Below are 12,520 nucleotides of genomic sequence, written 5' to 3'. Positions count from 1 at the left end.
AATTTAAAAAAAAAACACTACACAATTTCACAAGCACAAGCACAAACAAGAGACTAACAATGTAATGTCATTAGAAAATTCCCGAGCCTACCAAAGATATCAACATGCATAAGCCAAACAAGAAGACACCAAGCAAAAAGTTTTTCAAATTTATTAACTTCGAATTTTCTAGAAAGCTTTCCTGAAACTACACAAATCCTTCCTGAAAACAACTTGTTTCTTTTATTTCTGGAAACTCATCCTAAAAGTGCCACAAGTTATCCTAAACAACTTGAAAATTCTTCAATAACAACCTAAATGAAAAAAGAGTCTTCATAATTCATTACAAACTTATTAGAACATTCCATACTTGTCCAACTAAACATTCCATACATAATAGCAAACAAAGTTCAACAACAGTCTAAAGCTAAAAGTGTGACATGTTCACTTTCTGTAAACTTCCTGGAAATCTTTATCCATAAACTGGTCAAATATCTCACATCATAACTTGCTCTTTAAGTCCATCGCAGTGTCATCATTTATATTGGACATGTCTTTCAAACTCAATGACCTGCATTTTAGCATCTTGACAACAAATAGGCCACATTTGAAACAAAATTTTGTCTTTTAAACCTTCTGCTTCCTCAACTTGAAATGGAACGATTTTCTTGAAATTAATCTCTTCACCAATATGTTCCGACAAGAGGGCAGAAATCAACACTGTCAAATACCAAAAATAATGCAGAGAGTAAGACATGACTTATCATATAAGACAATAAAGACATTTGCATAAATGATAATCAATGTTTTCAAGAGTGACCAAACTTATACAAATGCTTCAATACTAGAGGTTAAGACACAATTCACAGAATCACTGAAGCAAAATAGTAACATACACATAAACTAAAGTAAGCAAAACTTATAACAGTTTATACAAGCATTAAGACCAGAGGTACTACTTTATAGAAGCAATATCGTAAGATGCACATAATCACTTTCAGCTTATAACACACAAGCTTATGATCAATGAATCATAACTCTACAACAAAAACAAACACACAAGCTGGACAATGTTCTTTGATTATCATCAAACTACAGTAACCTCAAAGCTGAATTCTATTAAAACACAGACCAAGATTCAGACATAAAACCAGACATGATCAAAACAAAACCCACAACAAGAATGAAGAAGAAGCTTACAGGAAGTGAGGGTCTTAAACAAGAGAGATTCGAGAGCGAAACATTTGGTAAAATGATCTCAGTCGTAGGCTCTGGAGTTTCATCTACTTGATCCGGATTGGCTTCACCGTGTTTGGAAGCCGTCACATCCAATGGAGTCGTGTCAGTCTATGCAAGTACAACAAAAATCAGGAAGGCAATCCTGAATATGTACAAAAACTTCCTAAATTACTTTACAACTCAGAAAATACTAAAACAAGAACGATAATATACGCTTTCTACAGCCTCTGATGGTGTAGATTCAAAGATATCCAGTCCTTTTGATATTTGTTGTATATTTATTAAAAGTTTTAAAATTTGAGTAATACCTTTTTTTGCTCTCTTAAAAGATTTCTGCGAGCTCGAGTAAGGGACCGTGTCTCCAAAACATTTGGTGAAATGATCTCAGTCGTAGGCTCTGGAGTTTCATCTGCTTCATCCGGATTGGCTTCACCATGTCTGGAAGCCGTCTCATCCAATGGAGTCATGTCAGTCTGTGCAAGTACAACAAAAATCAGGAAGGCAATCATGAATATGTACAAAATCTTCCTAAATTACTTGACAACTCAAAAAATGCAAAAACAAGAACGAGCATATACGTTGTCTGCCAAATTTTGAGGAGAAATATGTGTCCACATAGAGAAAAACATTCAACTTTAATTTCCAAAACAAAAGTTACCTCATTGTTTAGAATTTCATCTGAAGTAACTCTTTGTCGTTTCTCTAGTTCTGACACACAAACTTTAATCTCATTGCTGTCTTTTTCAATCAATAACAAACGAGCGTTTATGATCCTAAATTTCCCATCTTGTTTTAGAGGTACTGAATCTCCCATCTTGTTTTAGAGGTACTGAATCTCTCATCTTGTTTCTATCCTGCGTAAACAAGGGAAATTTGTTATACCATCCGATTTTCTGGAAGACTTTCCTGAACTATACAAATGCTTCCTGAAATGTTTCTAAACACTAGACAGTTTCACAAGAAACAAGCAACAAGCGATTCATAAGCAAATTCAAGAGCCTACCAAAGATATCAACATGCCTAAGCAGAACAAGACAACAAGCAAAAACGTTTCAAAATTTAGTACCATCCGATTTTCTGGAAGTCTTTCCTGAAACTACACAAATGTTTCTTGAAAATTTTCTAAACACTAGATAGTTTCACAAGCACACAAGCAACAAGAGATTTTTGTTGTAGATGGTCACGAGACAGTTTCACAAGCACAAACAACAAGAGATTTTTCTAAACACTAAACACTTTTACCAAATTTTGTAGATGGTCACGAGAATTTTTGGAGATGGTTTAAACTTCGATACTTTTTGTAGATCCTTCCTGAAATCAAACAAAGAGAATAAAGAACAATGTTCTCAGAGAAATGCATAAACACTTTTCTCAAAGAGTTTAAACATGATTAAGACCTTGCAAAACACACTCGGGAACAAGCTAAAGCAATCAAGCAATCGACTCAATTTGACTTCACAGTAAGCTCATGTTTCACACTCTTATGCATTATCGATGGCAACTCTATCAAAACCTCAGAAAGCTTAAACATTTTTACAAAATCCTAAATCCAAACACAGTAATATCATTTTTACCAATAGATCTTCCTAAACCTAACTTCAAAAGCAACACAAACTCAAAACACACTTGGCAACACTGGAATATCGAGAATAGTTCCGGATCTAGAAAGCAACAAAATCAAAGAAATCTCAAAACCTTGTGTTCCCAAAATGAAGCCTTTTGATTTGAGATGGTAGCTTCGTGTTTTCGCCAGAGAAGATAACGGTGGTAGATTCGCCGGGATTTGTCTTTGTTGTCGTCAAGAGAAGAAGCAACGATTCACAAAAAGTTGAGAGATTTCATCGTCGAGAGAAGAAGGCGAAGGCAGAGACACGGATCTCTTCGTCTTCCTAGTCATTCGTCGGAGATGCTAGATGATGAAAGTGTTCGTCGTGTCGTCGCCGGAGTTGATTGAATCTCGTTGATGGTCCGTCGTTGGAGAAATAGTAGAGTCGTGAGAGAGAGAGAGAGTCGTGAGAGAGAGAGAGAGAGATCTGAGAGGTTTTTTTTTAATATATAAAACAAGGGTATTAAGGACATTTCGTCCATTAATGAATGTTATTTTTGTGACCCGTTCCGTGCTATTTTTGAGATGAAAACTCAAAAAGGTCTATTATGAAGAATTGCCCATTAAGATTTCAAAATATTAGATTATTTTAGTTTTTACAACATATATAGTTTGTTTTTCCGTGGTGTATTTTAAAAAGTTATTAGGTCTTTTCAAAATTGAAAAAATAATCATTTTGAATTTGAAGTAATACTATGAAATTCAAAATTCATGTAATCTTCCAAACTCAAAAATAGTTGTGTAATTTTTCAAAGTTTTATTGACAAAATATAAATATAATAACCTTTTGTTCATATAAAATTTAAAAATATGTTATTAGAAAACTACGAAATTTTATTAATTCATTGTTACTACACTAATACATTATTTTATAAAAAATATTTTAATTTTTGATAATATTTTCTAAATTTTTCTAAACATATTTTTTAAAATTAAAATAAAAATAAATTTATAATTAAAACTTGATTTGTCATTAATATTTTAAACGAATTAATAAAAACTTCATAGTTTTCTAATAACATATTTTAAAATTGTATATGAACTAAAGGTTATTATATTTATATAAATATTTTTAAGCAATATATTGTTGAGAGTTTCAAAATAAATTTATTTTTTATAAAAAAATATATAATTTTTGAATTTTAATCCATTTCAATGATGGGTGATAATTTATTTAAATGAAAATCTTTAAATAAAATTTCTTAATTTAACTATTTAATATAATTTTATCATATTTAATTCATAAATCACTTTTATTTTTTTATATAATACAGAATATGTTATAAAATTTGTAAAAAATAGTATATAATTTTTCTTTTTTTTAGAATAAAATCTTAATTAATATTGATTTATAAATATATTATATTACTAATTACAAAATTAATTAATGTGTTGTTTTATAAAAATATTTTAATTTTTAATAAAATTTTGTTAGATTCTTTCTCAACAGATTTGTTATAGTTAAAAAATAAAATTTAAATTTATAGTTGGTTTATTATTATTCTAAATAATCAAATATATTATATTAACTAATTTTTTAAGTGGTCATACTATGACTTATTGATAGTAGATAAAAATATGACCATAAATTAATAGATTAGATTCTATCGAAAATAAATATTATATGAGAAGCCATATGGTAAATTTCTTGTTTTGGAAGTTAGATTATGTGATCTCTCAAAGTTTCTCTGCGCCGCCCAATTCAAAATCAAAAGTATTGGTTTCCTCATTTGATCTTTTAAACTCGGTAGAGTTTGTGTGTGTGTGTGTCAGGTGGGACAAACGGGGAAAATAGTAGCACCAGAGCTATACATGGCGTTTGGTGTTTCAGGAGTCATTCAACACTTAGCTGGAATTAAGGATTCTAAGGTGATTTTGGCTGTTAATAACGATGGTCCGAATATCGTCTCACAGTTCTGATCCTCTGTAGGAATATGATACACAAAAGAAACCTATTTGGAAAGTGTTAACTTTCAATATGAATTCGATATTTCATATACTTGCTTGTCAATAGTAAATAGTATACATCAAATATACTTACCTGTCAATAGTAATAGTATACATCAAAGAATCAGAATGATAAAAAGAAGTGATCACAGTTAAGACTTAACAAAAGAATCATTAATCAATAAAGTTAGATAACACAGATAAAGGAACTATGCAGAGTCCTCTCAGCGTCAATTCACAGGTTCATTTATCTTACAATGTATGTCCGTTGTGCAGCCTCTGTCCTACAGTTCCTATGTAACACCATGGATCGCTTTCATAAATCCATATTATATATGATGATCTATTTTCACATGATGAATTCAGACTGTTTCGTTTACATTTCATCTGAGGATGAATTAGCTACCCTGCAAGCCAAATTTGATCTTACAAAAAGCAAGAAGCAATAAGCTCATAACTGAGTTCAAAACATACAAAAGGAAACACTTAAACAAACCAGTCTTTCAAAAGATACTAAAGCATAAAGAAAAGACAACACAGTTACGATAGATGGTTGATAACTTGATATTCTTCTACTTGCATTTGACCTCCCCAAAACATCATTGAACTTTCCTTAGATCAAACGAGCTGCTGCAATTTTCTTCTGTTTTGCGGCTCTCATTGCTTTCAACCATGCCACATTTCTTTCAGCCTTAGCAATACCCTCGTCTATTGACAATGCCAGCCCCTCTATCGACGATGCAAGCTTCTTCACGTTGTGTAGACTCTTTTCATATGAGTCATTCCCACCACCAACATCTTCGTTTCTCTTTTCTAACTTCTCACTGGATTTCAATGGTTCTTCACTTCCAAGGACAGTTTCATCACCAACATCTTCGTTTCTCTTTGACTCACCAGCTACTTCAGAACCTCCCGGGGCAAGATTTTGATAAGGAGTTGGTTCATTGTTGTCTGCATTTGATGCAATCTTTTTCTGGATCAAACTGTCATTTTCTTTCTTCTCTGAGCTCGCCTTCTCTCCAGCCATGCCACCATCTTCATGAAGCAGACACTCTGGCTCCTTGCTGCCATCATCTGGCATAGACATCTTCTCCACATTTCTTCCATGTACATCAAGCTCATCATCACACGTTTGCCTTGTCTCTGGCGGTGGTGACACAAGAATGTCATGAGTTGCATCATCAAAACCAAGAGGAGGATCTGAAGAGTTGTTTTCATCATTTGAGCTCATATCCATATCCTTCCCAGTTTCATCATTACCTTCATTCCTTTGCTCTTTCTCTGGTGGTTGAACAGTTTCATTTTCATCAGCTCTTACCAAACCAAGCTCCTGATGAAAGCCCAAATCATTGTTATCCGCCTCAAATCTACTCTTCTTACCAAGCGGTTCAGAACCATCTTCTCCACCACTGCACTTCTTAATACTAAATCTCCTAATTTGAGCAATGGTAATGCTAAGATCTTCATCATCATCACTGTCATGTGTCTGACAACAACCCATAGTACAAACTCTCTTCTTGCGATTCCGCTTCCTAGAACCTGAAGCAGATGTCTCATCACAGTTACCACCAACACACTTTCCCTTCAGTGAATGCTGGAGTTGTGGAAACGGCTTCCTCCACCAGTCACAGAACATTGAGGTGACACGAGGTACCGCAGAACGTGAAGGGATGAACAATGTCAAATCCTCAATAGGCTTGTCGTACTCGTTCCAAGCTTCCTCCTCCGAGAGGTTGTTCCTGTTAACAAGACAAGGAACATCCTGAAGCAGACCAAACTGTGAAGCCACTCCGTTGGGAAAGTAGTGTTCCACACAATTCATTCCACCAACAAGCTCAGACACCTTGATGCATCGAGCAAAGGAGATGAATTCCTCATCAAGATCAGGACCAACAGGAACCCACATTGCTTTCTCAGGGTAAAACTTAGGGAGCTGCCAGTTTTTCACAGCTTTTGTGAATGGTCTCCACTCAAAACTGTCCATCTTTGAGTTGTCCAGTATCTGTCTCACATCAGTGTCTCCCTGTTCCACGTCATCCCAACGAGCCAATCTTGGCTGACCTTGTAGCAGAAGATTAGGCTTTGGCCTTAGTTCCCTGAATCTCTCCCATGTCCAAACTTGGACCAACTTAAACAAAGCATTCAGCTCAATCTTGTCGTTAGAGGAGTCTCTAGTGTGGTCTTTCAAGAGAGTTAAGTCAGCATACAAGTGAGCAAGTACAGCTGGAGCCAAAGCAATCCTAACACCTTCTGAAAGATGAACAGCTATAGGCAAAACAGCCTCATCTATATGATAATAGCGTGATGAAAATACAAAGTAGCTTAACCACAAGACAAGGAAAGCCACATGCTCAAGCTCGTCCTCATCATCGCCACTGTCCATGAATCTCCCCATCCATGCAACTTGAGTTACGAAACTGACTCTATCTCTCTTAATCTTGACCCATTCTTTCTCCAGTTCCCTTAAAATCTTCTCTCCTGAGCTATCCAGAGCAGCAAAAACAGGAGAACCCAAAACAGAAAACCCTAGAAGAACCATCACATCCTCTAATGTTACCGTTGCTTCACCCCAAGGGAACACAAAGGTGTTGGTGTCAGGACACCATTTCTCAGCAACACCAAGAACTAGATCTGTGTCTTTAATGATTTTTAGTGTGGACGCAGCCACTGCTTGGAGAATCCCAGCTTTTTTCCAAGTGGGTTCGTGTAAAGCAGACATCTTTGTAGCCCAAGACTTGAACTTTACGTTCGGAAACCTCCACCCGTTGAAGGAAACACTCAAAGACAGAGCCTTTAAGTCAGTAAGAGGAGGAAGAGTAGTAGGTTGAGATGTGGTGAAACAGGGTTTCAAAAGATGGTTTTTTTCTCTGCTTCTGCTAGGTCGTCTGTTTCCAGAGGGAAGCACCATGAAATCTTCTCTCTCTTCAACAAGTTCTTCAACTGCTGCTGGAGAAGAAGATGAAAGAGAAATTTTTATGCTTTTCTCCTCTTTCTTTTTCGATTTGGTGTTTGAGGTTTGAACGTGGGGCAGAGAAACTCTGTTTTCAGAGAGAGATACCATCAGCTCTTCTCTCTCTTCAACAAGATCTTCGTTAGACGAGCAAGATGAAAGCTTTGTCTTTTTTCTCATTTTTGGTGTTCGAAATTTGAAAGAAAGTCAAGATGAAAATAAAACAATGGTGTTGCAGAAGTGGTGATGGAGCTCTAGAGCTGGAATGCAACAGTGCCTTTTTAAGGTAACTGGAAAGAAACCCATTAATTAATTATAAGGTCTAATAAATTATTATATATGGTTTGTTTTCTTATGAGGTTATGAGCCTCCAACAACATTTTATTTTCAAAAAACAATTATGCCGGTAACAAATTTTACAAAAAAGAATGGTACAATGTCGAAAAATGTAGATATTGTTATAAATCATTGAGTGGATTGCCATTAACCAGGTCCGGACCGAGATCGGCCCAATACCTGGCCCAATACCTAGAAGATGGAGAGATGGCCGAAGCCTAGAAAGAGGAGAGAGAGAGGAGAGAGAGAGAGCCGACTTCAGGAGAGAGAGAGGCGGCCACAAAGCTTGGAGAAAAGGAAACCCTTTCATTTTTCTAGTAGATGTAATCTTTCCATTATTATGTATTAGTAGTTTTCCTAATCCTAGTAAGTTTAGGTTTTGGATACTTTCCATTTATCTTCATCTTGTAATCCTTATATAAAGGAACTCTCTTGATCATTAATAAGAACAGAGAAATATTCAGTCTCTAAACTCTCTAATTACAACACGTTATCAGCACGATAGCTTCCCAAAAACCCTGAGAAAGAAAAACCCCTAAACCTAACTTAAAATCCGTCACACATAAACCCTGAATCAGACGCAACTTAAAATCGATCTATCTCTCAAACCCTGAGGAACCAGACGACGAGCCACATATCATCTTGAAGCTCTTGACGAGACAAATCCATCAGCGTAAACCGTTCGTCAATCAAATCTCAGACGCGCCCTCACTCGCAGAAACAATACGCGGCGCCGTCTTGGTCTTTTGGAACCCTAATCCGAACCAACATGATTTTCTAGCCAAATTCAAATCCTGTGAAAGGTAAGTTTATCATACCTTAGTTGTTTGATGATATCTTGTTCAGATTATGGTGTTCATGTAATCTAATACTCCTTGTTTTTATTTCATGAGCTAAGAGGAGTTGGTGCAAAGATCTAATCCCGAAGAACCCTAACTTGTTCTTGCCTCCGTTCCGGCTTGCAAACACCTGATAAGCTAAAGCTCTTAAGCGTTCCTGATCCTAGACATTCGCAGCTTCGTGTACACAACAGAACCATCTCACGTTTGCGTCACAGCCAGCTCGCAATTCAGATCAGCCGCTTGCAACAGCTCGCGAACAAGATAAGAAGAAGATGCGTCCCGATCGCGTCCGACTACCTCAGCACACGTCCGTGACCAGACGCAAGACGTTCCAGATAGCTCGCGTCCCGTCCCAGCTTGCGACCCGATAAGGAGCCAGCTCGCGTCCGTGTGCAACTAGAGGTTCATCTGACTTTGGTGGTCCGGTTCAACCCTACAAAACAAAGGTAATTCGAAATCTGAAAACAAGAATCGAATTTGGTTGTTTTGTAAAGATTGAAACCTTAAAATATAATCTCTAAAACTAAAGGCCATAGGTTAAATAGATCAATCCCCTATGAGTAAATCGAAGCTCTATAAGTTCGATCTAAAACTTAAAAACGAGATTGATCCATTGATCAATTAAAATCAGAACCTTAAAAGGTTTTTGAATCTCAAATCAAATCCCCTTGATCAAAGATCAAAGTTTTCGAAATCCCCTAAAACCCTAATTTTGGAAAATCGGTTTTAATTTTGATTTGAAACTTGAGTGTTTGATTGATCGCCTAGAGCTATGATTAGGATTGTTTTAAAACTTGAATCTGAATCTTGTTTAAACAAAAACCCTAATCTCGAATTTTAAAATTCCTAAAGGCATTGAAACCTTAAATCTCTCATTACTTAAAGTTTGAAAGATTGATTTAAAGAATTTACATATTGAATGAGAGTTAGGTTGCTAGATTATTTAATTCTAAAACCGAATAGATATGCAACTAAGAAATAGGATTGAATGCATTTAGATCCCGTTTTGTATATGGCCGTGTGGCCTAATGCATTGTTCATACTCGCGGCCTTGTGCCCTTGATTGAGATTAAAGCCGTTTGGCTTAATGCATATCTAAGTGGCCGTGTGGCCTAGTATCCGGATGGTTATATAAACCGGATTGCATCATGATCCGATCCTTAAGATGGTTGTATCAAATAATGGCTGTGAAGTCTAAGCATCACAAAACATGACCGTGTGGTCCAAGTATCATAGAGAGACTTATGAAATCATATGCACTAATTATTTCATTGGTTGCAAGAATTCTAAATCATAAATTGATAATATGATTTCAGATGCCGAGATTTGAACCCATGGATTATACCATTCTAAATCTCTCTGGAATATATTATCCAGAATGGAAATGAACACTTCAATTGCCCTGAAGTCTCAAGGATTCGGGAAATGTATCATTGAAAGAAATGATGAAATTGAAAGTGAAAAGTTAAGAGCCATTACATCATCTCACTGAAGAACTGAGAAATCAGTATCTACATATTGAGAATCCTCGTGACCTTTGGACAGAATTAAAGTCCAGATACACTATGGTATTATTACCAAAGGTCAAACATGAATGAATGAGTCTCAGATTCCAAGACTTTGAGACAGTGGCCGAGTTTCACTTTGCCTTGTCCAGGGTCGTGTACCAACTGAGATCATGTGGAGAAGAGGTAACAGATAATGATTGTCTATTCAAGACATACTCCACATTCCATCCAGAAGATTTGTTGTCAAAACATATCTACATAGAAAGAGGTTCTACCACTTACAATGACCTGATCTCTTGCCTAACGGTGATTGAGAATGACAAGGTACTAAAGAGGAGCAGTGAGATGAGATACCCTGATACAAATAAGACCGATATAGATCAGGATGAATCCAAGGGAGCCGTGTCCAATATAACTCAAGGAGTGGCCGGCATGTCTATTGACTAAGAGGGATCTCGACATTTTATTTTAAAGTCTTTGATTTGTGTTTTGCTTTAACCTAATTAGGCATTCACGTTTTTATATAAATAAAATTTTGTTTTGACTTCATTATGTCTTGCCTGATCTTACTTGAACATATAAATGATTTTCAAGAGTTGCCTAAAGAGCATAATACCAAGTAAGAAATCATGAAAGGGGTATAGTAAGCCTAGTAAAGAAACTATGGCTAAGGCATTGCTTAAAGGGCATTATACACACCCAATGATATGTGACCCATTGAATTATAAATGGTTTCCAAATAGAAACAATGGGCAAGAAGGAAACAAGTTCCTTCGGTTTTAAAGAAAAACAAACGCCTAAGACCTTATAAGTGGTCGAAACTATACCTATGATCTCTACTGATTTAAAACTATGCTATAAGATCTGTATGATAAGAGGCAAGAGAAGTGGTGACTATACTGATATATCCCATGATATTTTACACTATATGGCATGATTGGATTAGCCATCCTAAAGTCTAAACTTGATGCAAAGATTGAAATTGAAAAGGCACAAAGAGTTATCCCATAAAAGATCTCACGTTGTGTAACATGTACACAAGGGAAACTCATTAGGCTTAATTGTCCCAAGCACCATGACCTTATAGTATGGTCATGAGGGGGAGAGAGGATAAACCCATGATCAATACTACAAGTACGTGTACCACTATGGTCTAAGACACCATGTTATATGGCTCGGTCATTACTCGGCCATAAAGGACCATTCCTCGGCCGTAGAGGCCATGATACAAACGGCCAAACCAAAGAGGCCATTACCCGGCTGAAGAGACCATGAGAATAAATGGCTCGGCTGTGACTTGGCCGCACACAATACATTACCTATAAAGGTTCGGCCAAGTAAGCCATTACCTATAAAAGGTTCGGCCATGTAAGCCATTATCTATAAGACTAAGATTCTAAAGTCTATAAGCTTGGAGACATTATGTTTTACATGTATAGAATGATAATATGATCATATGCATCAGGCCATATAAGTGAGCATAGATATTCTCATCTCAGATTGAATACGGATAATAAAACCAGACATACACCATCTTAAGAGATTTTGAATAAACCACCACATACATACATGTGCCGTCTAAGATGGAACCTCAGAAGAGGATTGAGAATATATAAGAATAAGATCTTCTCCACGAATTCAAAGGACCGTGAGCCAAAACATGGGTGATTAAAATAGTGGCCAGGTACGGATTGCATGAAACAAATGAATCCGGATATTTAATATTAAAGGAGAAAGATTATAAGCTGGACAAATAAAGATTAAAAGGTAAAAGAATGATAAGAATGGTTTTAACCATCATTGTCTTGGCAAAGATCCTCGGACTAGAGATTATAATTTAAGACATCCAAAGAAAGAATATATAAAGCTAGCTAATTGAGAAGCTAATCGAAATGCCAGACACTGACCCGAGAAATGACTAACCAGCTTAGCACCAAATGAATGTCCTAGAAGAGACATAATCAAGTTGCTATAGAGTCTATACAAGATAGACCAAGTGTTCCATAAGATAAAGGAATCTCGGATAGAAAAGAATGATGCATAGAATACAGATCCAAGATTATAAGAGAAACCATACTAGACATTGAGAAAAGGCTGCGCAGCTACACATCTA

General features: G+C 36.1%; 2 protein-coding genes across 2 annotated transcripts in view; both read right to left on the bottom strand.

Moving 5' to 3' along the window:
- LOC125588710 overlaps window positions 1-12,520 on the bottom strand; it is a gene marked incomplete at its 3' end in the record, with an annotated part of 76,488 nt that overhangs the window by 47,112 nt on the left and 16,856 nt on the right. The window lies entirely within an intron of this gene.
- On the bottom strand, window positions 5,086-8,021 carry LOC106405640. Its single transcript, XM_013846159.3, has one exon. The coding sequence runs from the start codon at window positions 7,899-7,901 to the stop codon at window positions 5,385-5,387; it is 2,517 nt and encodes an 838-aa protein (XP_013701613.3). The 5' UTR covers window positions 7,902-8,021; the 3' UTR covers window positions 5,086-5,384.

Source organism: Brassica napus, chromosome C6, assembly GCF_020379485.1.
Source record: "Brassica napus cultivar Da-Ae chromosome C6, Da-Ae, whole genome shotgun sequence".
Taxonomy (NCBI): domain Eukaryota; kingdom Viridiplantae; phylum Streptophyta; class Magnoliopsida; order Brassicales; family Brassicaceae; genus Brassica; species Brassica napus.
The sequence above is the reverse complement of the archived record's forward strand: the minus strand, read 5'-3'. Positions and strand labels throughout refer to the sequence as shown.

Bases quoted from the DNA above. Each gene is read 5' to 3' on its own strand.
- LOC106405640 (XM_013846159.3), bottom strand. From the start codon at position 7,901: ATGAGAAAAAAGACAAAGCTTTCATCTTGCTCGTCTAACGAAGATCTT.